The following is a 26,586-nucleotide window of genomic DNA, read 5'->3' on the forward strand; positions in this document are numbered from 1 at the left end:
TGCATAGAACCGTGGGGGCAGGATGGCCTCCTGCCAGAAACATGGTGGTCAACAGGTCTATCTGCTGTACCCACGTCACAGTGAGTTGTTCCGTGTTCTCCAGGTGAGGTCAGGCTCCTGAGGAGACCTTCGTGGGTCTACACAACAGGTTTTAAGTCTTAAGTGTCTAGAGAGGAACACAGAGACTCAAGGATGCTTCTAGGATTTGCCACTGAGGCCAGTTGCAGCAAAACATCATGAAAAAACGTTCCAAGCAATACTGTTAGAAATGGGCCCTCTTGCTGCCAGGAGCTTCAGGCTTGGAGCTGCCTTTCCAGCCACTGTCCAGTCATGGAAGCTTCTGAAGCCCATGTGGGGCCAGAGCTGGGCTTGCTCTGGTCCTGACACACTGGGCATGAGACATACAGCATGAGGAGGTGGGCTCAGGGTTTCCTCACTCCCTACATTCCTGCTGGCAATAGGGTCCCATCAATGACTCTAACTGCATTCCTTGCAAGAGGGGTGCTGGGAGACAGAGCCCAGTGTCACACTAGTAAAACCATCCATGTCCTAACCGTTCCTGAAGAGCCCAGGCCTCGCGGGGAGCTAATAACAGGCTCTGCATGTGGCCCACTCACTCACAGGTCCACCTGGGGAGGAGGCCATCACCACGTCTGCGTCTGGAGGAAAAGAGTCAGTCCCTGCCCTGGGCTTTTGTTCCCTTTTGGCCCACACTGTCTGCAGAGTTCATGCAGTAGCTGAATTGTGCATAATTTACAGCACCGTGTGATTACCTTCAGCTTTAGACTCAATAAAAACTTCCTATGCTAGCCGGGTTCTGCACCATAAATGCATACCCACAGCCTCCCTGCAGGCCCCAGAGGTCAGGTATCCCTGACCTGGGCTTCCTGGAGCAAGGGTCTGCCTGATCTGAGAGCAGGAAGGGATCCAGCTACCTGGGCATGGAGTCTGCTGCAGTTGGCCAGCCTCATCTTCCAGCCTCCAGCATGGGCCTGGGCAGCGCCCCATGGGCCCGTGAGCCTGCCTTCCCTGAGGGCAGGGCCTGGCATGGGAGTGCGATACTCTCTATCTTGGTCCATTTCCCTAGTGGGGTGGACTATCCAGGTAAAGCAAATTCCCATTCCACTCCCCACCTGAAGGGCTGAGGGTGTAAGGCCACCAGCAAGGGGAGGCGACCTTCTCAGGGTCACCTGGTAGGTCAAGGGCAGGGTTGGAGCTGCAGAGTTTGCCAGGCAGAAGGGCAAGTCATATTCTCCCACATGAATGACCAGGCTGACTGTGGCCAAGGCCTCCAGGCACAATACTTGGGGTTCGGGTCAGGGCTCCCAGATGCTGGCACTCAGGACAGAGTGGCCCCAACGGGGAAGCCCATTGCTTTGTCTCCCACAGACTCAGGGCTCCAGAGACACACATTGATTCTCTTACAGTTGGGAGGGTCAGAAGTCTGACATAGGTCTCGCTGAGCTAAAGTCAGGGTGTGGGCAGGGCTGGATCCTTCTGGAGCCTCTGGAGAGGTCCATTTCCTGCCTTTTCCATCTTCCAGAGGCCCCTGCAACCCTGAGCTCATGATTCCTTTCTTGAGCCTCAAGGCAAGTCATCTCCTTATCTCTCTCTCTCTCCGTGTGTGTGTGCACGTGTGTCTTTCTGTGTGTGTCTGCGTGTACATGTGTGTCTCTGTGTGTCTGTGTGTGTATGTGTCTGTGTGTGTCTGCATGTGTGTGTCTCTGTGCATGTGTATATGTGTGCATATGCATCCCTGTGTGTGTGTATATGTGTGCATGTGTCTGTGTGTGTCTGTGTGTGTATGTGTCTGTGTTTATGCGTGTATATCTGCATGTGTGTATGTGTATGTGTGCATGTGTGTCTATGTGTGTTGATGTGTGTGTGTCTGCATGTGTGTGTCTCTGTGCATGTGTGTATGTGTGCATGTGCGTCCCTGTGTGTGTGTATATGTGTGCATGTGTCTCTGTGTGTCTGTGTATGTGTCTGTGTGTGTTTATGTGTATATCTGCATGTGTGTATGTGTATGTGTGCATGTGTGTCTCTGTGCATGTGTATATGTATGTATGTGCATTCCTGTGTGTGTGTATATGTGTGCATGTGTCTCTGTGCATGTGTATATGTGTGTATGTGCATCCCTGTGTGTATGTATATGTGTGCATGTGTCTCTGTGTGTCTGTGTGTATATGCATCCCTGTGTGTATATATGTGTGCATGTGTCTGTGTGTGTGTGTATGTGTCTGTGTGTGTTTATGCGTGTATATCTGCGTGTGTATGTGTATGTGTGCATGTGTGTCTCTGTATGTCTGTGTGTTGATGTGTGTGTCTCTGTATGTGTGTGTCTCTGTGTATATGTATATGTGTGCATGTGTCTCTGTGTGTCTGTTTGTGTGTATGTGTGTTTGTGTGTGTCTCTGTGAGTGTGTCTGTGTGAAACACCTCTGCCTCCATCTTCCTATCTCTTCCTCACTGATCTTCCCGCCTTCCTCTTAGAAGGACCCTTGTGATTACACTTGGGGCCACCTGAATGACCCAGGCTATTCCCCCACCTCAGGATCCTAATCCCATCTGCACAGACCTTTTGCCATGTAAGGTGATGCACACCTGTTCTGGGGATCAGGACATGGACATCTTTGGGGCCATCATTTTGGCTCCCACACTCATGAACGTGGCTGGGCTGAGTAGTGGACCCGGCACATCTTCTCAGGGCCATTTCTAGGGAGGGTCCTGGTTTGCCCAGGGTTGCCAACATGCAGGGCCCCAGGCCCTGAGCCCTGTGCCTGGCCCATGGAACGTGCCTGGCTGAGTGAAGTGTGGAGTAATTTTCTCCACGCACAACAGAGTGGCTTCTATTGACACGGATCCATAGCTCCTCCAGAACCTGCGCAAGGCTGGCCGGAGTGAGGCGTGAGTGGGCTACTGGGGACCCAGGCAGTGCCCAACAGGTCGGGGGCCTCCCTCAGAGGGAAGTCAATAGCTAGAGGTGGGTATGTGGATGTTCTCACCCATTCATTCCCGCACATTTGAAAAGTCCCAGGAGGCTTGTGGAGCCAGAGGGACCTTCTGAGGTCACTGCAGGAAGCTGAGGCCCAGAGAGGGGAGGAAGCTTGCCCCAGGGGAACCTCCCGGGGGGTCCACACCTAGACCAGACCTTGGTGCCAGCACAGGCCTCAATCTCTACAGCACCCTGATACCACTTAGGGGATAAACCCAGAGCCCAAGCCGGCCTTGCTGGCCTTTATCTCTTGGGGACAGTGCAGGGCCAGAGTGTCAGAGCGCAGAATCTTCCATGTACCTCCATGCTGCAGGCTCCAGAGCCCACATTCCTTAGGGAGGGACTTTTCTCCTTTCCTTCCCTCTCATTATTTTTCTTCCTTTCATTTTTTTTCTTTTTAATCTTTTCTGATAACCTTTCACAGATAAGGGGTTTAAAAATGGCACATGATTCCTTTTAGATATCTTCAATTTCCATCTATGAAAATACAAATCTTCATTATTTGCTCATCCACAAATGAGCAGGACACCGGGGCTGTGGTTGCTAATGAAAGCAGCCCTTTTAATTCTGCCGCTGTGGGAGGGTAATGAGCTGTGGCCGTGCGCATTGCTTGACGGCCATGCAGAGCTCGACTGGGGAAGTGTAGGGAGCCACTCTCCAAATTACTCCATTGCCAGAACCGGGGCCAGAGGTGCCCCAGAGTGCTCTGCATCTGAAATGGAATTTCACTGAGGCTGAGACAGCTGGTGGGCTGCAGAGAGCTCTGCCTGCATGTGACCTTCATGAGCTGCTTGGTTTCTCTGAATGTTGATGTTCTTCCTGGTCTAAGGCTGGTGATAAGAATGTCTACCTGTTAATCAAATGAATCAGATCCATAAGGCCCCCTAAAAAGGCAGGCTTTGTCTTTAGCATTCATACTGTCCGTAAACAAGCTTTGCAAATGCGTGGATTGCAGTCCTGAGGGGCTTTTTCAGTGAGAGTTCATGCTAATGACTTTCTAATTAAGTGTCTCTGAGAGCCACTGAGATGTGTTTTTCCACTCGAACAGGTGTGTGGTCTGGACGGGCGATGACCGAGTTTTCTTCTTCAACCCAACGATGCACCTGTCTGTCTGGGAGAAGCCCATGGACCTGAAGGACCGCGGAGACCTCAACAGGATCATTGAGGACCCGCCCCACAAACGCAAGCTGGAGGCACCAGCAAGTAACTAAGCACTGGGTTATTTACATCTCCTTTGAAGTGTTTAAGCTGCTTACTTCTAATGAATGTAAAGTGAAAGCATGTTTCTTCTTGGTTATGTTGAAAATTGACTATTAAGGAATCCTGTGCACGACTGCAGAGTTTAGTAATCAAGTTTTTATGGCACTTCCTGCAGAAACCTTGATCCTTCCAAGCGGTCGGCTCTGACTGTCTTTTTGCATCACGTAAGGTGATTAATGCAGAGAGAGCCATTCATTCCATCAGCCCCTCAAAGCTTCCATCCAGCATCACTGTTACCCAACATTTTATTCTTGTTCCAAATGTCTTATGAACGCCCCTTGAGAGACCAGATGTACACAGATGGGAGTGTATTTTCTTCCACCTTACATTCACTTTAGACCTTTGCACCACATCGATCTGCTGTTGTGTTTGGATGGATGCCTCAATTCGATAAAACCCTGGTCACGGACGGGGGAAGAGATTCTCTTCAGCCGTAGAGGAATGGGGTGCTTGGAGAGGCAGTTGTTTCTGACAATGCCTGTAAATCTTGTTTTGCCAAGAAACAGAGAGGAACTTTTAGCATTTTCACAAAGGATCTTTTCCGATTAGATCTAATACATATTTTATTAGCTGCTGCTCAGGGAAAGCCCTCCTCCCGCAGCATGTGGATTCAAACAGTCTTGACTCCACTGGAGATGTTTGAGAGCAGGAGCTCTCCGCCAACTTGAGAGGCAGAGACGCCTGGCTGCAAGGCCAGCCCGGTGAAATGGGAGCTTGGCTCTTTGTTTTAGTTTTGTGTGGAATTCTATTGGGTTCATAGTGGCATTTTTAATTACACATTATTGAAGGCTAATACTAGATGACAGCAATCCACACTTCGTGTCAAATCCAGAGGTATTTGACTGAAGCTTTAGAAGACAGTATTATAAAAGTTTTATCAGCATTTTTAACCATAGTAAGAGACATGGTGATAGTCTTTTAAGATGGAAACATCTCACGTTTAAAATGTTTACTCCACTTAAAATAGTAACAGCATTCTCCAGAGACTGAATCAGCATGTTGGGAAAAGAAAAATCTCCAAGGTGCATATGGAATTGAATCTGTAAAATGTTGCTGTATTTAGGGACAGTGAAGATTGAATTTGGCGATTGTGTTTCCTCCTTTGATCAGGCCACATTCATTATTAAAAGGGGGCCTTGTACGTCCTGAAAGAGTGCTTTAAAATCATTACAGAAAGCACCCTCTCAAGGTTCCTACTCATGGACCAGAGGATGGTGCACGATTTGGGAAATCATGACATCCTCAGGCCCCATGAGAAACACTGAGGCACAGTTTGTCCTAATGATGATTTTATTTGCTTGGCAAAGGCAGATCACGCTGGCAGATTCCTCAGTCCTTTCTTTAGCTTGTGTTCTTGTAGATAATTGGGTGCTGTTTCTTTCTTCCCCAAAAGAATTGGTAGTAAGGAGAAAGAAATGAACTTATTAAAGGCAATGCATAGCTGCTCTCTCATTTCTTTTGTTTGGACCAAATCAGGTCAGGTCTGAAAAGAGGTAGGGAGGCGTCTGCAAACGCCCCCACTGGGCCACCTGCTGTCTCAGGGCTCGCCAGGACTGTGGGTAGACGACAGGGGCCTGGATTACCTGGCTCAGAGCTCCATGCTCCGTTTCCTTCTTTTAACAAGAATCTCATGTTACACTCTGAAAAGTAGAGAGTTAAGGTTTAACAACCAGAAATACCTGATTAATTTAGATTTAGCATGTTATGGTGTTTTGTCTGATACCCATTTTATTATGGTAGACCTAAGTACTCTACTTAGACAGACATGTGATTACAAAATTACATGTAGTTATAAAACGATTTTTAATCTTACTTCCCTCCTCATATAAAGAGAGGAAAAGATTTGTCTTCAACCAGTCTTTTTTTTTTTTTTAACCTGAATCTTAAGGATATGCAAATGACTTCGATTCTCGACTTCCGGTTGCCAGGGTAGAATTGATGTTTAAGAGCACAACTTCTAATTCCCTAAAATGCACTCAGAGAGCTTTGCAGCGAAACAATTAGGACAGGAGGTGTTTCTGGAGGGTTAATTAGTGATCAGGGAGCAGAGTTGATGGCCTGCAGCCATCAGGAGTGACTGGCATTCTCCCTGGCCGACGTTCATCGCAGCTCGTCCGATATTTAACCCTGATGATGAAAACAAGCTCTGGGGGAGATGGCTCTGGGTGGAGAGTTTTGTTTTTCACATTTTGTTCAACTATCAGTCATTGTCGATGTGAATATATCCATACCTATTTGAAGTCTGAAATGGGACAATTACGCTTTCAGTCGACACCCATTACTTTTCAAGAGGCAAATGAAATAGAAGAACTTTGTAAAATGCCTGCCACATTTAACTGCTCTTAGGTCTCAGGGGCGTGTGTGTGGAGTCGCAGGTCTGTGTAGGTATGCGGTGTGTGAGCGTGTGTGTCTGTGTGTGTGAGCTGGGTGTGTGTGTGTGTGTGAGCCGGTGTGTCTGTGTGTGAGCGTGTGAGCATGTGTGTCTGTGTGTGCGTGTGAGCGTGTGTGCATGTGAGCCGCAGGTTCAGGCAGGCGCAAACCGGAAAAGGTGCAGAGTCGCGGTGTGGTGGAGTCGCGGTGTCCGTGTGCGTGAGCCGCAGGTGGTGCGCAGGAGCAGGTGTCTGTGGTGCGCGTGAGAGTGTGTCTCAGGTGTGTGTGAGCCGCAGGTGGTTCAGGTAACCAGTGGGGGTGGAGACGGAAGTTGTATTATTCACAGTGCTGGCAGCCAGGGATGGCGGATGGTGCTAATCACCAGAAGGGCTGGAGACGTTCATTATCCGGCGATAAGTGAAAAGGTCATTTCATTCTGGTGAGCACCGTTGAAGGATCTCGAGCTTAAGTCTCTTGAATTACTTAATTACCTTGCAGAGCATCCAGATTTTTTATCGCTGTAGTAACTGTGCTGTTAGTTGAGAATAAATGCCAGTAGAACTGGAGGAAAATGAGAAGTGCCAGGCTTCACCCTCACCCCCATCCGTTCCATGCCATGCCATTCTCGGGGATCTTACCGACACTTCAGTTGGGAGGGTGCTGGCTGTTGCTTTCCCACCTGTACCCACATTTCACAGGCCTATCAGAGGCACGGTTCTCTCACTGTCTTTGCCTGCAGCAGCCGAACCCTCTCTTGCTAGAGACGGCAGAAACTCCCCTGCCATCTGGCTGTGCACCTGCAGCCCGGCCACCTTGGCCTGCTCTGCCTGCCCTGGCCACGGGGGCCACCTGTCACTTTACTGGGACATTTGGTGCAGCCTGGTGGGAAGTGTTGGAGCTGGGGCCCTTGGGTTCTTCGTCTGGGGTGGAGGGAGGAGAGGTGGGGGAGGGAGAGGGAATCCAAACCCCGGCCTCTCCTTCTGCCTGGCTGTCTCCTGTTAGTGCCTCCCAGGGGTGGAGGAGGACCGGGAGCCCTGGGGTAAGAAGTGAAGAGGGGCCTTCTCACTGCCTTGGGGAGGGGAGGGACCACCGGGTGGGACCCTGGGTGTGTGCAACCCCCACACTTGGTTCCATTGACTCCCCTCCTCAGTCCCACGCAGCAGATGCCATCAGCATTGGAGACCCCTTGCTGCTGTAACAAATGACCACCACGGGGCTAAAAGTCACACAAGGTGATGATCTTACAGTTCTGGAGGCAGACATCAAGCAGAGGCTTCACTGGCATCGGCAGGGCTGTGTCTTTCCAGGAGATTCGGGGGAGATTTCCTTGACTCCTGGCCCCTCATCCATCTTCATGCCTCTCTCCTCTCTCTCTGGCTCTGGCCCTTCTGCCTCCCGCTTCCACTCTGAAGGGTCCCTGTGGTCTGTGGGGCCACCTGGATGATACAGGATGGTCTCCCACCTCAAGGGGAGCTGTTGAGCAACCTCCATCGACTTTTCCAGGCAGCCCAGGGTATGCACACCTTCTAGGATTCAGATGTGGGCATTGGTGGGAGGCGTTAATCTGTGACCCATGCCTGCTTTACAGAAGAGGGAATTTCAAAAAGCAGCTTAGTTAACTTGCCCAGGGTCACACCTCTACTGAGTGGGGAATGGGGATTTGCACCCTGGCGAGTCTGATGCCAGGCCTGAGGGCAGCCTGGCCAGGCCCCCATGAGCCTGTGATGGACACAGGTGACTTTTTGTGCCAGCTCACCAGGCAGCAGCTACAGCAGCTGTGCACTCAACACTGTCCCTCCCTAGCCTGCAGGCAGATGACATGAACTTCACTGGACTTAATTGCTCTATAAACACTTTAGACATTTATATTCAAGACCAATGTAAATTGACAATGACATTCATTTCACCGAGTAGGATGTAAAATTGTCCGGTGAGTAAACACAGCTGTGACTCGTGAATGGGTCACTTTCCCCAGCGTTGTTTGTCCGAGAAGACAGCGCACACTGGATCTATGACATCCAGGGCCCCAGGTGGCTGGGGCACTTGGGGGGACCCAGGGCTGCTGAAAACACAAATGCCAGAGCCCTGGAGGGTGGTGAGCTAGTGTGGTTCTGTCCATGAGGATCTGGGGAATGCGGGAGGCTCTGCCCACCTAGAACCCACCTGCTCCAGGCTCTCTGGGAGGAATCCTGGCCTTCATATCACGGCACCCTCTGCTGGCCTCCAGGCCCTGAGCCTCCTCTTTGCACAATGAATGAACCAGGTGGCTTGTTTGCTAAGCTCCATTTTAGTGCCCACTTTGTTTAGTCTCTGTAACATGATGCCAAGATGAAGCAGATGAGCTGCGACAGGTGTCTCTTCCTTGCAGAATCCCGAGTTGACCGTGCAGGAAGTTGAGTGTGAGGGTGGAGCTCGCAGGGCAGCCGGTGCAAGGGAAGGAGTGAGCTGGGGGAGTCTCTAGGATGCTGTGATCACACTCACTCCTCAGCTTGCTGTGTTTGGCGTCAGCCGGGAGGCCAGGTGGGCAGGGCAGGGGCTGAGCCAGGCTCCTGGATGCACCAGTGGATTCGGTGGAGAAGGACAGATGCTAGAATAGCATTTTTCAGAGTAGTTTCCCCAGGACCTAAGACACCAAGCCACCACCCACCTCTGGGGCCAGGAGCAAAGGAAGGAAAGGGAAGGGAGGGGAAGTGGGAAAGGAGGAAAGGAAAGGAAAGGGGGAAGGGAGCAAGGGAAGGGAGGGAAAAGAGGAAGTTCATTTTCTTCTGAACCAGTCCTTTATTTAGGGACTGGTGACTGGCCAAGCACTGGACTGGACACAGGACACCAAAGATGAGCAGATGTTGGGCAGGGAGCACCATGTCTTGCATATTGGGGAAGAGAAACAAGCAACAATGGATGGGTGGAGTGGGGTGACCCAGCACACCAGCCAGGGGCTTTTCCCTGAGGCATGGTCACTCACACTGGACCCCAGGAGGTGAGGAGGGGAGGTAAAGGGTGTGTTTTGAGCTCTAAGGCGGGAAGAAGAAGGTGTGCTTGTGGCTGAGCTGAGAGCGGTGGAGGGTGGCTGTCTGGGGCTGTCTGGGGACAGTGAGCCTCAAGGCATGGAAGGCTCAGGGAAGCCCTGCTGTGATCACGGCACCTGTTCTGTGGCATTTCCAAGTGGCCATGGAGAGGTCCCCATTATTGACCAAATCCAGAATGTCCTCCCTGAGTTTCAGCTGGGAGCCCAGGCCTAGCAAAGCAAAGTGACCACATCAGGTCCGTCTCCTAATCGGGGTAGTTGCAGCTCTGCCACGGCTCTTTCTATCCCTAAACTTCACACCCATCACATTTCTCTCATACGCAGGATGTAATCCAGGAATACAGAGAAGTCCGGTTTTGGCATCTGCGGGCACCTGGCTGGACCTGCTGGTGGAATGGGGCGGATCCAACCTGGCCCCTGCACAGCCAGCCTCTTGCCCCTCAGCACAGGCGGTACCCCCACCACCTCTCCTGGCAGGAGCTCATCCCCGCAAGACCCTGCTGCCCTGAGCCATGTGCCTTGCCCTCTCCGCCAAGGGCTCCTGCTCCGTATCTCATCCCGGTGCCCGCCCTGTTTGCCTCCTGGGCACCCCTCGCACAGCTGCCTCCTGGGCACCCCTCGCACAGCTGCCTGCCTGTGGATGAGTTCTGGCCCAGCCCCTGCAAGGTGCTCTCTGGGGTCCTGGACCATGCAGGAGGACTGTGCCCCTCTTTGTGCCCAGGAAAGCCACAGTCCTGGGAGAGCACTGACTTTTCCACGAAGATGCCAAGCCTGAGTGCTGCCTAGATGGGGGGGACCTGAGGTTAATGCGTGACCTGGGGTTTGCATCCAGCTCACAGGGTTGAGCGCAACTGCCTGGAGAGGGAGGATGACACCACCTTCCAACCTACCGAGCCCCATCCTCCTCAGGACTCAGGATCCGAGCAAGCAGGGTAGGGCACTGGACAGGATGCAGAGCAGGAGGCCCCATCAGAGAGGGCAGAGCACAAAGCCCAGGGCCACTCAGCAGCAGGGCCCTGTGGGGCTGAGCCCCTGCCAGGAGCAGGGGTGGGGGTGTCACCTGCACCGGAGGTGAGAGGCCTGGCTGTGCAGGGGCTGGGTCCACCAGCAGGTCCAGCCAGGCACCCACAGATACCAAAACTGTAGTTCTCTGTATTTGTAGGGTACAGTCTGTGTATGAAAGAAATGTGATGAGTGGGAAGTTTAGGTGTGCCAAGGATCCCATCTGAATGCAAATTTGCCTTACGCACAACAAATTTGTCATACGCACCGGCTCCTATGATTCCATAGTAAGTTTTACCAAAGATTGTGCCTACCCTCTCTAAGAAGACTGATAAAATTAGGTATATTCCCCACCACTCACAGAAAGGAAAACATTTGGCTCAGAGACTCAGGACTTTTACTACCCGATGCAACTAGCCACACTCCCTGAACTCAGTGACTTACAAACACACTCAGACACACATACAAACACACATATACACACACAGACACATACACAGAGACACACACACAAATGCATACAGATACACACACATACACACACACATACACATACAAGCACATGGACACACACATATATATATACAGAAACAGAAACACACATGTACACATGCACACAGACACACAGACACACACACACAGATACACACACACACACAGAGACACACAGACACACATGCACATATGCGTAGCCTTTCTGGCAAATGCATAAAAAACAACACATTTTAAAAATACATAGATACTGGTGTGTGTGCATTAATAAGCATGTTAGAGATTGACCCACTGCTGCATGCTGTCTGCACCGCACCTGTAACACGTCTTGGCTATCCTTCAGACCCAGAGCCTCCCTGTCTCCTGCACCCTGTTCCCTCTCCCTCCAATGCCTTGCTTTTCTCTCCTATCCATCTCCTGTGCCCCCACCTTCGCCCTGTCTGGACGCATGATGACTTCCTCAGAGCCTCCTCTTGGATGGACGTCTGGGTCATCTGCTTTGTGCTCACACACACAGTGCTGGAAAGAACATCTTTGTACCTAGGTATTTACCTTAGGAGCGTTTCTGCAAACATATTGATTGTGTAATTTCACATTATTAGAATTGTTGTCTCAGAAGGTACATGCATTTTAGATTTTGGGCAGGTATTGCCAAATCCTCTCCCAAAGAGATTGATCAGTTCACACTTGTACTGATAGATTCTACATAATCTCCTTAGCACTGTAGAACATCAGACTTAATTCTTAAAGCCACTCTTTGTTTCTGCTGGCATTGCTTTAATTTTGAGTGAAATTGAACCGTTTTTCACAGGTTTGTTGGCCATTCGTTTTGTGTTTGTGTTCCTTATCTTTCCTATTGAGTTATTTGGACTTGAAAATCAAGGCTATCAGTGTTTGGCTACAATAGTATCACAATATTTTTCCTGGTCTTTTGATTTATTGATTTATTTATTTTTTTGCCATAGAACAAGTTGTCCTTGATTTTTTTTTCTCGTTGTGGTAAAATATACATATCATGAAGTTGACCATTTAACCATTTGTAAGTGTACAATTCAGTGGCATTAGGTATGTTCACAATGCTGTATAGCTGTCAACACTACTGATTTCTACAACTGTTTCCTCTCCCATAGCAGAAACTCTGCAGTGATTAAGCATTGTCACAAAGATTTCCCCCTTACGTTTTCTTCAACAACTTTTATAGCTGTAACGTGTACGGTTAACTCCATTCGAGATACTTTTTACGCATAGACTTGTTCAGGGATGATTTCTGTCAAATATTTTTTATCAGGTGAATTGGCCCTACTTTCCTGGTGTTGCATGCTTTTGAGTTTTTGGTTGAAAAGTAGATATGCTAGGCATTGTAATGGGGCAGCTTTGGTGGAAATCGGATTCTCCCACTTCCCAGAGATCACTGACATGGGCTTGTGCAGGCTGGAGCCATCCAAGTGTGCCTTTTCCAAAGTGATGGCCTTGAAGTGTATATTCTTCATCGTGTGTGGTGACTGAAGCTTCAGTTCCCTTGTCTTTGCAGTCAACTGAGAATGGCAGCCTCTCTAGTGCTATTCTTTTATTTTTCTTTATTTTTTTATTTTTTCGAGACAGAGTTTCGCTCTGTTGCCTAGGCTGGAGTGCAGTGGTACAATCTTGGCTCACTGCAACTTCTGCCTCCCGGGTTCAAGCAATTCTCCTGCTTCAGCCTCCTGAGTAGCTGAGATTACAGGCATGTGCCACCACACCCGGCTAATTTTTGTATTTTTAGTAGAGACAGGGTTTCGCCATGTTGGCCAGGCTGGTCTCAAACTCCTGACCTCAGGTGATCCACCCACCTCAGCCTCCCAACGTGCTAGGATTACAGGAGTGAGCCACCGCGCCCAGCCTCTAGCACTATTGTTACACCAGTCCTAGCTTTTATAAGTGTCTGATCTGCTTCCAGAGAGCTAAAATACTTGCTTCCAATCCCCCTCCAGCTTGACGGCAGTCTTGGTGGAGACCCAACCAGAGAGCTTGCTACGCCGCCGTTGTGCACGGCAACTCCTCTGGTTTTGTATTCTTTAAGTCTGTTAAATTTATACATACTTTTATTTATGAGTCTGGATCGTAATTAGGAAAGCTATGCGCATGTTGAAACTATTCAAAACAAACCAATGTTTAAAACCCTAAAAAATTACCAATATTATACACATGTACTTTAAATAATATGCATGTGATTGTATGACCTCATTTTTTAAGTTTTAAGAAATGTGGATGTTTCCCCCGTGGCCTCCCTGGGTATGTTCTGGTGTGGGTGGAGGAGAGGTGCCGCTCCCAGGCCTTCTTCCAGGCAGAGCTGGAATGTTCCCTCCCCTGGACACAGCAGGCAGGAGGCACACCTTGGAAGATTTCAAACACCATGAGGTGCAGAAAGGCAGTCAGGCGGAGGGTCCGGGGGAGCTGAGAGAGCCTCTGTGAGGCCCCGGAGCCTCTGGACGAGACATCCAGAAGGCCCAGTGACCCAGGTGGGAATGACCAGGAGGGACCAGGGAGAAGCCAGAGCACCAGGGAGGGAAAACCAGGAGGGCACAGTGACAGCCCAGGACCCAGCGCCCCAGGGGGAGAGGACTCGGGGACACAGGAGAGGAGTCCTGCATTTCCTTGGAGGGTGTTGGGGTGCAGAGGCTGAGGCAGGAAGCGGGGTGTGTTTTGATCTTTCGCCCAGGCTGGAGTGTAGTGGCACAATCTCGGCTCACTGCAGCCTCTGCTTTGTGTTTTCAAGCGATTCTCCTGCCTCAGCCTCCTGACTAGCTGGAATTATAGGCATCTGCCACCACGCCCAGCTAATTTTTGTATTTTTAGTAGAAACGAGGTTTCACCATGTTGGCCAGGCTGGTCTCAAACTCCTGACCTTGTGATCCACTCACCTCGGCCTCCCAAAGTGCTGGGATTACCGACGTGAGCCACTGTGCCTGGCCAGTGTCCTCAGTTTGAATGGGCAGAGCAGGTTCCCACAGCCAGGAAGTAGAAATGCCTGCAGGTGGCCCGGCATGGTGGCTCATGCCTATGATCCCAGCATTATGGAAGGTCGAGGGAGGTGAATCACTTGGGGTCAGGAGTTCTAGACCAACCTGGTCAGTATGGTAAAACCCTGTCTCTACTAAAAACGTGAAAATTAGCCTGGTGTGGTGGCGGGTGCCTATGATTCCAGCTACTTGGGAGGCTGAGGCAGGAGAATTGCTTGAGCCCGGGAAGCAGAGGTTGCAGTGAGCCGAGATTGCACCACTACACTCCAGCCTGGGTGACAGACTGAACATGGAGAGCCCCTGAGTGTGGGCCTGGGGGAGGGGCTGCTGGGGGCCACCCCTCCCTGGGGTGGTGGCCACGACGTGGCCCCGGTCTTGTGGTTTCCTCTCAAGAACATGACATAGAAGTGCTTACAGCAGGCCCTCATCCTGAAGCTGGGCAGAGCGAGACTCCGTCTCAGAAAAAACCAGAAATGCCTGGAAGTGCTGGGCTTGGCACGAGTGCAGCTTGGGAAGCAGGGAGCATAAAGTGTGTCTTTTGGGGTCCTGGCCTGGAGGGCTGTGTTGGGCTGTGGAGCACACGCAGAAGGCAGCCAGAGAGGAGGAAGTGGATGCCCTCCAGTGTCCTCTCTTCCCTTCCATGGCCCCCCGGTTGTCATCAATGATCTTGGCTCTAGACCAGTGGCTCTCAACTGGGAAGGACAAATTTACCCCTGTGGACATTTGGGAAGTTCTGGAGGCATTTTCATTAGCATGGTGGGGAGGGACAGGGATCAGGGAGGCTGAGAGACACCTGCAGGGTGCAGGGCGGCCCCTAGGGCAGAGCAATCCAGCCCTGGAGTCAGCGCTGCCAGGTTCAGAACCAGGAGCTGCTGAAAAGTCAGGAAGCTCCGCCTGGGCTGTGGCTCCTCCGCCCTCCCGGGGCCAAGTTCTGCTCATCCCCTCCTCTGCACTGCCCATGGGAATTCCTTCCCCCGGGGCCTGCATCCTTTCAGAAGGGTGGAACATCCACACAGGGTGTGCATGATGGACACTGCGGCCTTGCTGGAAGGTGCAGGGCAGACATGCCGTACCTCGGTCCTTCTAAGGCAGCCTCCGTGGTCCTGTGGCTTATGTGGGCAGGGGCGGCCATGAGCTGCCTGGGAAACTCAGGTGGCAGAGGCCCCCAAGGATGATGCAGCATGACTGCGGCGAGCCGGGGCTTCCAGAGCCTGACCCTCTCCTCTTACCACGGGCCCCATGCTGCACATTGAAAACAAGCCTGTAAATAGATTTGAACTGTGAGCTGGTAACAGAGCTATTATTGGGATTCTAAAAACAGGTGTGGGGGGAATTGTAGGGTTTTATGGAAAGAAAATGTGCAGAGACCCCTGCAGTTGTTGAAATTGATGTCTTTTCTCATCAACTCTGCGCTCGTCCTAAGCTGAGCACTGTTTTCATTACAGACCCTCCCAGGAAGGAAGTGCAGGCTCCGCAGTCACTGGGAAGGTGGCCCAAGGCTGGCTGGGAAGATGGTGGAACGCTCTGCCCAGCCCAGCCCAGCCCAGCTCAGTTGGCCACCCAAACTGGGAGGGGCGGAATGAGCCAGAGGTAGACACAGAATGAGAAGCAGGTGGGAGGCCGTTGTGATGCTTGGCGCGTGTGGAAGTCACTCCACCTGTCAGGGAAGAAGCGATGACACTCCAGACCATCTACATGATCATCTTTCCTCTTCCCTCCCGGAGACCCATAGGAAACACCAAAGCACATTTTTACTTTTTCATTCCAAAACTCATCAAACATTTACAGGGCTGACCGCCTCAGAATGGAAATAGGGGACCATGTCTTCAAAATCGATTTGGCTTTTGGAAGTAGATGGGCATCTATAGTGAGGCAAGGCTGCATGCAGGGTAGGGGAATCTCATTATCTATTGTAGTGGATGGAGAGGAGCTGAGCATGGGCCTGTTGGAGGTACTGCTGGGGCCCATGCTTCCCTGGGGCAGTGGCCACAGAAGTGGCCCCGGTCTCATGGTTCCCTCTCAAGAACATGACATAGCTTTGCTCATCCTGGGCCCTCGCCCGGAGGCTGAGCAGAGGTCCACCTGTAATTCTCCACCCTCCAGCCCCTCTGGAAGGCCCAGCACCTGCTAAACAGACAGTATCTAAAGAGAACCACTGCAGATCAGCACAGTCAGATTTCTGTTCCGCTGAAATGTAAAAGCTTGTGTGCCGAGAGGAAACTCGTAGGATTTCACATCAATCTTTAAGAGAAGCCTGTTGTCTTAATTTCTAGATAAGTCTGCTTGAAAGTGGTTGTGCCAAAGCCCTGAGCGCTGACAACTCTAACCCTGTTCATCTGATTTTCTTTCAGCTGACAACAGCGATGGGTCCAGTTCTGAAGACGGCAGGGAAGACCCAGATGTGAAAACCAAGAGGAACCGGTAGGTGGCCGTTCCCTTCCCCAGCGGGTCCTTCCCTACTGGGTACTCAGGTGATGTAGAAAGAAAAGGCATCATTTTGACCACATTGACTATGAGCAAAGAACTAATTCAACCACTGGACAGATGGTAAGAGGTCTCAGGCTCTGTCTTAGCAGTGTCCTGGGCACCTGCTGAAGCAGGTATCTCAGAGCTTGGGGCATTCAGACACTGTACACAGGGCCTGCCACCCCCCGCCTACCCAGGCGCCCACATGCTCAGCCCTGCTGTGTTTCCAGAGTCCTGTAGAAGTGGTCATGGGGGCCAAGTGTGTAGGTGGTGCCATGTGCTGTGTCAGAGGTTAAGTTTAGGGGTCAGGCAGCCCTGGCTTGGTGCTGCAGCTCTATGTCTTGCCTGCTTGATGACTTTGGGCAAAGTCAGCCAACCCTGATCTCAGATTTCTCATATGTAAGATGAGGCTTTGCAGAGGCCCCAGTGGGCCTTGGGACAGCTGGATGAGATGATGCCTGCGTACCTGCAGGGTGCACATGGCCAGTGGGTCTCCCTCCAAGTCGGCTGGTCACGGTTTGGTTTTGGGAGTTGCCATGCATCGAAGTAGGGAATCCCTGTTTTCCATCAAGCCAGGGGATGGCTCCTGCCCTTTAACCCCTCCTGTGTGGCTGCTGGTCTGCCCTGCCTTGCCTGTAAGTTTCACATAAGGGGATGAATGTGGAAGTGTGTTCCCTCCCAGAACAGGGAGATGCAAGGAATGCTGTGGTTGCTGGGCCCCATGTTTGGCAGAGAAGGGTGGGGAGGACTCTGAAAGGCAAATCAATGAGGGGCGCTTCCCAGGCTCTTCCTGAGCTGGGCTGTTATTGGCCCCATGATGCCCAGACATTCCGTTGGACCCTGGGTCCTGCCACGGCCCACAGGTGCGTTCATCCTGCACCAGGCTCCTGTACCAGCCCTGCTCATGGGATACCCTAGGCCTGCAACAGGAACCCAAATGAAGTGGTCAGGAATCTTAGCACCATATGCGTTTTCTCTTTTAAAAAATGTACTTTTGCAGTAAAAATATTTGCCATAATGAAGGTAAAACAAAATCTTGACTCAGAGCCTGTGCCCATTCTCACCTTTTCAGTCCTTTCAACTTTTTAGCAAAGGATGAAAGGATGGTAAGGAAGAGAGGGGAAGAGGGAGCAAGAGCTGGGCTTGGGGATGCCTAGCAGGCCCAGCAGCCAGGGGGTCAGGGCGAACTTTTCTGTCTCCTGAGTGCCCATGGAGCCACGAACAAAACACATAGAACTAGACCTGAGTGGTTCAATAGTAAGCAGACACCACAGAATTTTCAGAAACAATGCGAAGAAGAATAACAGTGTCTTCCCTAAGCCAGGGAGGTGATCAGGTAGGAGGTGGAGCTCTCCTCCCCTAGGGGTCCTGCCGCCTGGCCCCACAGCACATGGAAGCCTGTGAACCACTATGTGTGGAGGTCTAGGGCCGCACGTGGCAGGGCCGGGGCTCACTGGCTGTGGAGGGAGGACGCCTCCTCCTCAAAATCTCCTGGGCAGCTGTCTTCTTGCTACCCCAAATCTCCTCCATAGAAAGTCACTTTTGGGGGCCAAAGGATGTGTGGGCCACAGGGGATGGACAAGGAGCACCTCTGATGGGGGCCAAGGATTCCAGGAAAGGACCCAGTGCAGCCTCTGATTTCACCATCACACGTGGACCTCAGCTAAACTGGTCTCCGTTGGTCTTTGGGTATGTGTGCTTAATTTAAAACACAAGACGAGCTTCCTGAGGCACAGGAAACATGGAATATGGCCATGAGTTGATGAATTTTGAACTTGTGTGGAGGAAAAGCATGGTGGGATCCGAAGCAGTTGGGCTGTCCTCCTCCTCACCCGGCTGCACTTCCCGACCTGTGGGTCTGGCCTCAGTTCCCAACAGTTGGCATTCAACAACATCGAAACGCTAATTTTGGTTTTAATCATCTGAATGATTTCCGTCATTGAAAACCAACTTTGAAACACGCACAGAGGTTTTGCATGGAGCTGCCTCCGTTTTGGCAGCTGTTCATTTCCACGTTGGTTCCAGCCTTGAAGATTCCATGGGAGAAGGAGACTCTCGGGGAGGCTGCGGCCCGCTCTGAGGTATGGGAGGAAAACGCTTTGGTGTTCATTTTGCTGCCAGCCCGAGGACTGAGCATGCCCATCCCGTCCTGGGCATTCGTTCATAGACCGGTTTACAAAGCCGCACCCTCTGTTTGGAAGCATCACCATCGGGCAGGTTTTCCCAAAGCTCTTCCGAAGCACCAACCTGCACGCCCCCGGCTCAGAGTGAATCGCCACAGGCCGGGTGAACCACCAGCATCACCATGGCATTTTGATCCCTCTTTGGGAAGGTTAGGGTCAATAAGTCCACGTACTCCTCAAGCTCCTAACTGCTTTTATGTATTTCTATGTCGTAGAATCTGGCCCATATAGTTAGAGAACATGCCTCCAGGGGGCCTGCTGAAATCTGGCCATTTGGACCTGCCCTTTTTGTGAGGATAGCATAATTTTGCCTCATCAAAGAACACTAAAATTCTCCCGGAACGTGTGATTCATCAGCAGTCAGATTATGATGTTTAAGAAACAAGCAAATAAGCTGAGATGATGATTGTTTTGGATACCGGTCTCTACTCCCCACATTTCCTGTGAACCCTGGCGCAATCGATACACATTTTGGACATTCATGCCCAGATGGAATTAAATCGATTGTGAAAGTGATTCAGGTCCACATGAAACTTTTCCTGAAATTCTCTCGGAGGAGAAATATGTCACAATGACAAGCATTCAAATTACTGAAATATTCTAATCTACATGGTGAGTGTCATTTCAAATAGCTTGTTATTTACTATTTAGAGGGATGTGTTTGCATTGACCATGCATCTTCCCTGGGACTGGAAAATAGACTCATGACTGCTCGGCCCCTTTCTGCTCAGGGCTGGAGGTGCTGCCAGTTTCTGATGAACGGGTCTTTTCATAGTTCAGACCTGCTTTGATCTTTGATCTTCTGGCTTTATAACTCTCCCTTTCAAATGGGCTCTGGGGAGCATCCCGTCCGCAGTCGCCTTCTATCCCTCTGACCTCACGTGTACAGGGTGGTGGTCTCTGCTGAGTGGTATCACTGCAATTGTCTCCCAATGTCCCCCAAGAATGAGGGCCTGAGCATCAGAAACCTGGACACCACGGCTCGAATCACACCTGTGATTTCTGGAATTGCTGCGGTGTTTTGAAGTGGAAATATATTTTCTTAAGTCAACAGATTGTTTTGTGTGGCTGTGGCCACAGGCTTGTGAAATGCACAGTGTAGCTTGCGTGAGTGCTCACGGGAACGCTCCACCAATTTGCTTCCCTCCAGAGGGTGGGCGTGTTTTCAGTACTCTTTTCATATAATTCAGTTACCCCGTATTTGTGACGTAATTAGGGTTTGCCGGGGGGTTGATGCCCATCCCTGCAGGGATCCAGAGATCACCGAGTGAATGGGGGAGTCAGTTTCCCCCAAAACTCAGTACTTTCTTCACAAGGCTGGTTATCAAATATTTGGCTCACTCTATCACCACTTGGAGGTATAAATTTATCAAAATCTCAGGTAGTTTCCTCTCCCGTGAGAGAGAACGTATTTGTTCTGTATTATGAGAAATGACAGGTTAACTCTTCAGTGTGGTCATCACTTCTGTGGTAAGAAACGCTCAACTTGAATGAGGAGGAAGAGAGGGTCAGAGCAGATCACAGGATGACAGGCAGAGGGACACAGGGGCGTGGGCCCTGAGAGGACAGCCAGGGTGGGAGAAGCCAAAGAGAAAATGGTCATGTGCGGGGGACATGGGTGACGTGGTTTGCCTCTGGCTGTCTACCCAACCCTCATCTGGAATTGTAATCCCCATGTGATACGGTTTGGCTGTGTCCCCACCCAAATCTCACCTTGAATTGTAGCTCCCGTAATTCCCACGTGTCAGGAGAGGGACCCAGTGGGAGGTCATTGAATCACCAGGGCGGGTCTTTCCCCGGCTGTTCTCGTGATAGTGACTAAGTCTCACGAGATCTGATGGTTTTATAAAGGAGAGTTCCCACACGCACACTCTCTCTTGCCTGCCACCATGTAAGATGCGTCTTTCATCTTCCACCGTGATTGTGAGGCCTCCCCAGACACGTGGAACTGTGAGTCCATTCAACCTCTTTTTCTTTATAAATTACCCAGTCTCGGGTATGTCTTTCTCAGCAGCGTGAAAGCGGACTAATACAGCATGTGTCAGGGAAGGGGACTTGTGGGAGGCGATGGGATCATGGGGGCAGTTTCCTGCATGGTTGTCTCATGATAGTGCGTGAGTTCTCACAAGATTTGGGGGTTTAAAAGTTTGTGGAAATCTCCCCCAACCGCATTCTCTCTCCTGCCACCATGGAAGACAGGCCTTGCTTCCTCTTCAACTTCCTCCAAGTTTGAAAGTTTCCTGAGGTCTCCCAAACCTTGTGGAACTGTGAGTCATTAAACCTCCTTTCTTGGTGAATTACCCAGTCTCAGGTGGTACTTTACAGCAGTGTGAGAATGGACTAATACAACAGGTTACGTCAGTTCAAAAGATCCCAGGAGACGGAGTGATTTCCATCAAAGCCAAACAGTTCTATTGTGATAGGAGAGACAGATGGCATAAGACGGCCCAGCGTGTGCTTAGCTGCCTGACACTGGGTGGAAAAGACTCAACAAATATATGAAAAAACAAATATACTCAATATATTACTCAATAAGGAGTAATAGTTATTTTACCTACTTTTAACTTTTTATTATGGAAAAGTTCCACATAAAAGTTGGAACAACACAGTTCGCCTCCATGCATTCATTTCCCAGCATCAACTCAAGGCCAGCGTTTTTCTGCTTTAGTCCAGGCCCCTCTAGATTAGTTTGAAACAAACTCCTCCCAACATCATATAAATCTTATTTGTAAATATTCTATAATACTAAAATACAAGGATGTTAAAAATGTAAGCATGGTAACATAGTCACATCTTTAAAAACAGAAATAATTCCTTAACATTATCAAATGGGCTCCCAGTCATGGTTTAAATTTTCTTGACTGTTTTATTTTCTCTTAGAGGTTTGCTTTCATATCAGGACTGAATCAGTTTCGGGTATTGCCCTCTGCTTCTCTCCTAAGTCTCTTTTAACCTGCTGGTGTGTTCCCTTCTATGCTTCATTTTTATTTTCTTCTTTTGTTTTTGAAGAAGTGACAGATTTTTTACAAGTGTACATTTCCCATCGTTTGGACATAGGTCATTTCATCCCTGGAGAATGGCTTGGACATAGATCATGCCTGGGGCATGGTTTAGGGGCGTGTTCTTCTGTCCTCTGTGTTTTTGGTAAATCTGCAGTCAGATTCGAGCTTTATCAGGGTCAGGTTTGATTAGGACTAATGGTGGCTTTGAGCTCCTTCCATCATGAAGCAGGTAATGTCGACTTGTCTGTCTTTACATGATACAAGCAGATGATTTATCTTGATCTAAGACTTCCTTAGAGATTGCTGAGTGTTCATCTCTTAATTCTGCCATTTTATTCACATTTACTAGCTTGCCTACTTTCATAAAGAGGAACTTACCCTCATAAACTATTGACTCCCTCAAGGTATTGTTTACACTGAAAACACACAATGAACAGTTGATTCTTTCCTTTAAATATCAATTTCCACAATACTCCATCGGTTCCCTGGTATCCTCGAAAGATGACCAACTTACTGTGAATTGGATGCAAACATGGTTGATGTTTTAGTCAATTTTAGTTACTATCTTTATCCTTTAGAAGACAATGATAGAGCTAACTCTTGGTGATTCTTGGTTCATTTTCCCAGATATAAGGTGCATCTTATAAAAATATAGGTGGACGCCTTTCTTCCATCAGGGCATTTTCTTGAATTGCTTTCATGTCTTTTCTGTTTCGTGGCTTGGAGTCACCTGTGAACTGTTTGGTTCTCCCTCAGCTTCCTCCTGGGTCACCTCCTTTGCACGCTGTTGACGCTTCGTCATTATGCTCTTTCTGGATTTCCTCTTCCCTTCTCACCTTCTATTCCTCCTATGATGTCATTTATGACATTTATTCACTCTTGTGTTCCTTCTAGTTTATTCTTCATTTCCACTTTTTCCCCTTTCATTTCTAATTATTTCCCAGATTTTCTCAGACTGTTTTTCAAGTCTTTGACCAATATTCTTTTTCACTCATTTTAAAATAAGACATATGCTGATATTTTGTAACACCTATTTTTTCCTTTTAATGTTTAGCTCCTTTTTGAATAGTCAGCTGAATTGTCATTCAATGTCTGGGTGTGCCTCCCTGCGGTTCCTCTGCCACCTGGGGACGTTTCTCTGAGCGTCAGTCCCTCTTGGTGGTGGTCTTGGTAGTGGTATATGGGGTGGGACCATGGTGGTTCTCTGTCATCCCTGTTTAGATGAGACCGTGATAAGCGCAGTGGCCCCGGGCAGCATCTCAGGTCTGTGGCTCTGGGACTCCATCCTAGAGTCTGCTATTGAGACACGGGCTGTGTTTTTGGGGACCTGTCTCCAGATCTGTGGTTCTGGGGTTCCCTCCTAGAGTCTGTGATTGTGACAGGGACTGTGTTTTAGGGACCTGTCCCTTCGCTCTGCGTTGCACTCTATCTGGACCTGCCCCTCCATTCCCTGGCATCTCTGTCTGTTGAGGCAGCTGCTGTACTGAGCTCACCAGTCTGTGTCTAGGGTCCAGCTGTTTGGAACTTCCTGGGCCACCCGGGCTCCTAAGAGGTTTGGACCCTGGAAGGCTTCTGCTCTTGTCTGCCTCTGCTTACCATCAGCCTCTTAGCTGCAGAAGCCTGGGGGCTGCCCCTTGGCCTGGGAATGCTGCTCATGACAGGGTCGCGGGCTGGCTGGTGCTCGGGGCCTGGCTGGGACGTGCCTCGGTCTCTGTCTCTGTCTCTGTCAGGGCCCTGGCCTGGACTTGCCACGCACACTGGTGTTCCTGGGGGTTCTTCACCCAGCAGTATGTGAAGATGTTGTCTATGGGCCTTTTGTTCTGTTGCTCTGACAATTCGGTGTGAGCTTTTGTTCTGTTGCTCTGACAGTCCGGTGTGAGCTTTTGTGACTTTGGGGAGATAAAAACACTTCCCTTCTGCCTTTGTGGGATTTAGTTTCCTGCCGTTTGTTTTTGTTTTAAATCTCAGAATTCCTCAGAGTCCTGTGTCCTGAGATGCATGTGACTGGGCTGATGTGTCTCCTTCAATATTACCTAAAATCAACACCTGGAGGCAGCAAGTAGAGACAAGAAAAGAGGTTTTTGTTGCTGAGGGTTTGCTTTTTCAGTGATTAATCAGCCTCCGTCAGCCATGCCCCAAATTCTAGAGCCAAGGTGCCCTGACTGTCTCCCTCAGCTCTTGTCTGGCCCCGTCTAGAGTTCTGAGAGCTCTGAGACCAAGATCTCAGATTGAGAGCTTTGGTAATTTTGCAAATGTTACCAAACTACCTGCCAAAGGACAGGACGTGGCCTGGTGTCTGTGCTGCCCTGGGTGGAGGTAGGTGCTGCCTGTCTGGAGCCACCAGTGAGTTCTCATATGAGGAGGCTGCACAAGTTACAAGTGCAGAAACACGTCCTGGGGAGGGGCTCAGGGGCATCCTGATTAATTGCTGGGGAAGCCTGGCAGCCTGCACTGAAGCTGTTACTGAAACACAGTCCCCAGCAGAGCTCGTCACAAAGCAGGAGCTCAGGCCAGAGCGGCCACCAGCAAACCCTTTTCAGCAGGCGTTTCGCCTTCTGAGTGGCTCATAAACCTCAGCTGGCAGAGACTTCAGCCCTTCCCAGGCCTTGGTGAGCCTGCCTCTCAGCATGGTGGAGGGTCCAGGAGGCCACAGCTCCCATGGCCTGATCTCTCCTCATTCTGCCCCCTCTCCCCAGCATGGCCCATGTGCCACAGCCACACGGACAGCAAGTGCACACGGGACAGATGAGTGTGGTCACACTGAAGACTGAGAGTGAGCTGTCCAGCCATGATGGAGCCTGTCTGGCCTTAGGCAGAGCCAGAAATGGGTTTGTGATTCCCGGAAGGGGTGAAGCGGGCAGGGCAGAAGTAGGGGTGCTAGGCAGTCAGGAACTGGCCAAGCCAGACAGGCCAACAGTGAGCCTGTGGCTAGGGCACAGGTCCCTGGAGACGCCAGGCAGCCCAGACCCCAGCTGGGAACTCACGATCGCTCCTCCAGGAAGATTTTGCATCCCTGCCCATCCCAGAGCCCCATCTCTGTGCACTGGGCAGTGTCACCTCTGTGTAAGGGCAGAGGAGCAGCTGCTCCAGCTGAGTTCACCCAGCTGCCTGCAAGGTTCCTACTCAGGGCCAGCACCAAGCCCCAAAGCCAGGGTTTTGTTGGTGGCCGTGATCCATCCTGGGGAGGCATCCATCTCGATGCCATCATTGGCTGTGAATCCTGACCATCCACGTGAGCAGAGCAGAGCTGGCGGAACCGACGCCCCTGTGCTCCTGTCTCACCCAGGGGCCTGCAGCCCACCCTGATTGATGTGCCAATCTTCCTTACAGCTGCCAGAGGCACGCTTCTGCACTGCACAGTGTCGAGGCTAAAAAAACTAGAAAATACAGATCTTTCAAAGTTTGTCTCATCTGAAGACCATTTGTTACAACCACACGTTAGAATGTCTGAGGCCCCATAAGGCAAAAGATTCATAGAAACTTTGATTCCTGCAGAATTTCGCATTGTGTCTAACACCAGATTTACAGTCTGGCAGTATTCTGATGATAAATTCCCAGCCCTCTTTGCTGGAAGAAAGAACAGGTTCTTCCCATCCATAAAATTAAAAAAAAATGAGATGTCATCCAGATGAACACAGGGCTGGAACCCAGCCTGGAAAGATTGGCTGTGGATGATCAGAAGCTGCCAGAGATGATGAAGGTGAAAAATCATCACCACCACCACCATCATCATCTTCACCACCATCTTCATCACCATTTTCATCATCTTCATCACCATCAGCTTCATCACCGTCATCACCATCACCATCATCTCCACCACCATCTTCACCATCATCTTCATCACTGTCATCATCACCATCATCTTCATCACCACCATACTATTTATTTATTTTTACATTTATTACGACATTTTATTACCATTACTAATTTACGCATTTTACGGTCAAGATACGACGACATTTATTATTTTGACATTGATATTTTAATATTACTTTATTATTTTATTACTGTTATTACTTTACTACTTCCATTACATTACTTATTACGACGCGATATTTATCGACATTGTTAATATTACTTACTACGACATTAATTTATTTTTACTTATTTATTTATTTTTATTATTGTTATTACTTTATTACTTTACGACGCATTTTATTACGCGATATTATTACGACATTTATTTACTTTATTTATTTTATTATCACCATCACCATCATCACCACCACCATCTTCATCACCATCATCACTGTATCATCATCACCATCATTGTCATCAAAACTATTACTAGATCAGCCATTGTGTTAAATATTTTAAATGCATTATGTCAGTTTTTCCACCTGGACAGGGGTTGTGCTGGTGATGAAATGAGGTTATGGAGGGATGCTGAAGAGGAGAAGATTCGACACAGTGAGCCCTCAGTGGATTTAAGGGATTCTTCTTATTTCATTTAATTCTTACAAGCAAATCCCAAGGGGTTGCTACTATTATTATTTCCACTTTATAGAGGAAGAAATGGAGGGTTGGTGAAATGAAGAGACTTGCTTAAGAACAGAGCACACAGTGGGAAAGCCCAGGTTGCAAGCTCAGAGACCACGCATTTCATGAGCGCCCAGCACTCCCTCCCCAGCTCACCCTGCAATGCAGATCCTGTTGTTCTTGTTGTTGTTGTTGTCATTTGGGCGATAAAGAAGGTAAAGCCTGTAGAGGCCAGTGCAATGCACATCCACAGACAGGCAGCAACGAAGAGCCAAGCCAGCAGGGGGTCCAGCCTTGCTTGGGTGTCAAAGTCTTG

At 49.8% G+C, this 26,586-nt stretch overlaps 1 protein-coding gene across 1 annotated transcript in view; it reads left to right on the forward strand.

Annotated features, from left to right (window-relative positions):
• The window catches only part of TCERG1L (transcription elongation regulator 1 like), a 230,202-nt gene that overhangs the window by 170,926 nt on the left and 32,690 nt on the right, over positions 1–26,586 (forward strand). Inside the window, exons 7-8 of the mRNA XM_017944455.3 lie at positions 4,044–4,198; positions 16,492–16,561. Of these exons, the coding sequence (XP_017799944.3) occupies positions 4,044–4,198; positions 16,492–16,561 (225 nt within the window). The remainder of the gene's footprint in view (positions 1–4,043; positions 4,199–16,491; positions 16,562–26,586) is intronic.

The sequence above is a fragment of the Papio anubis genome, chromosome 11 (assembly GCF_008728515.1).
Source record: "Papio anubis isolate 15944 chromosome 11, Panubis1.0, whole genome shotgun sequence".
NCBI lineage: Eukaryota > Metazoa > Chordata > Mammalia > Primates > Cercopithecidae > Papio > Papio anubis.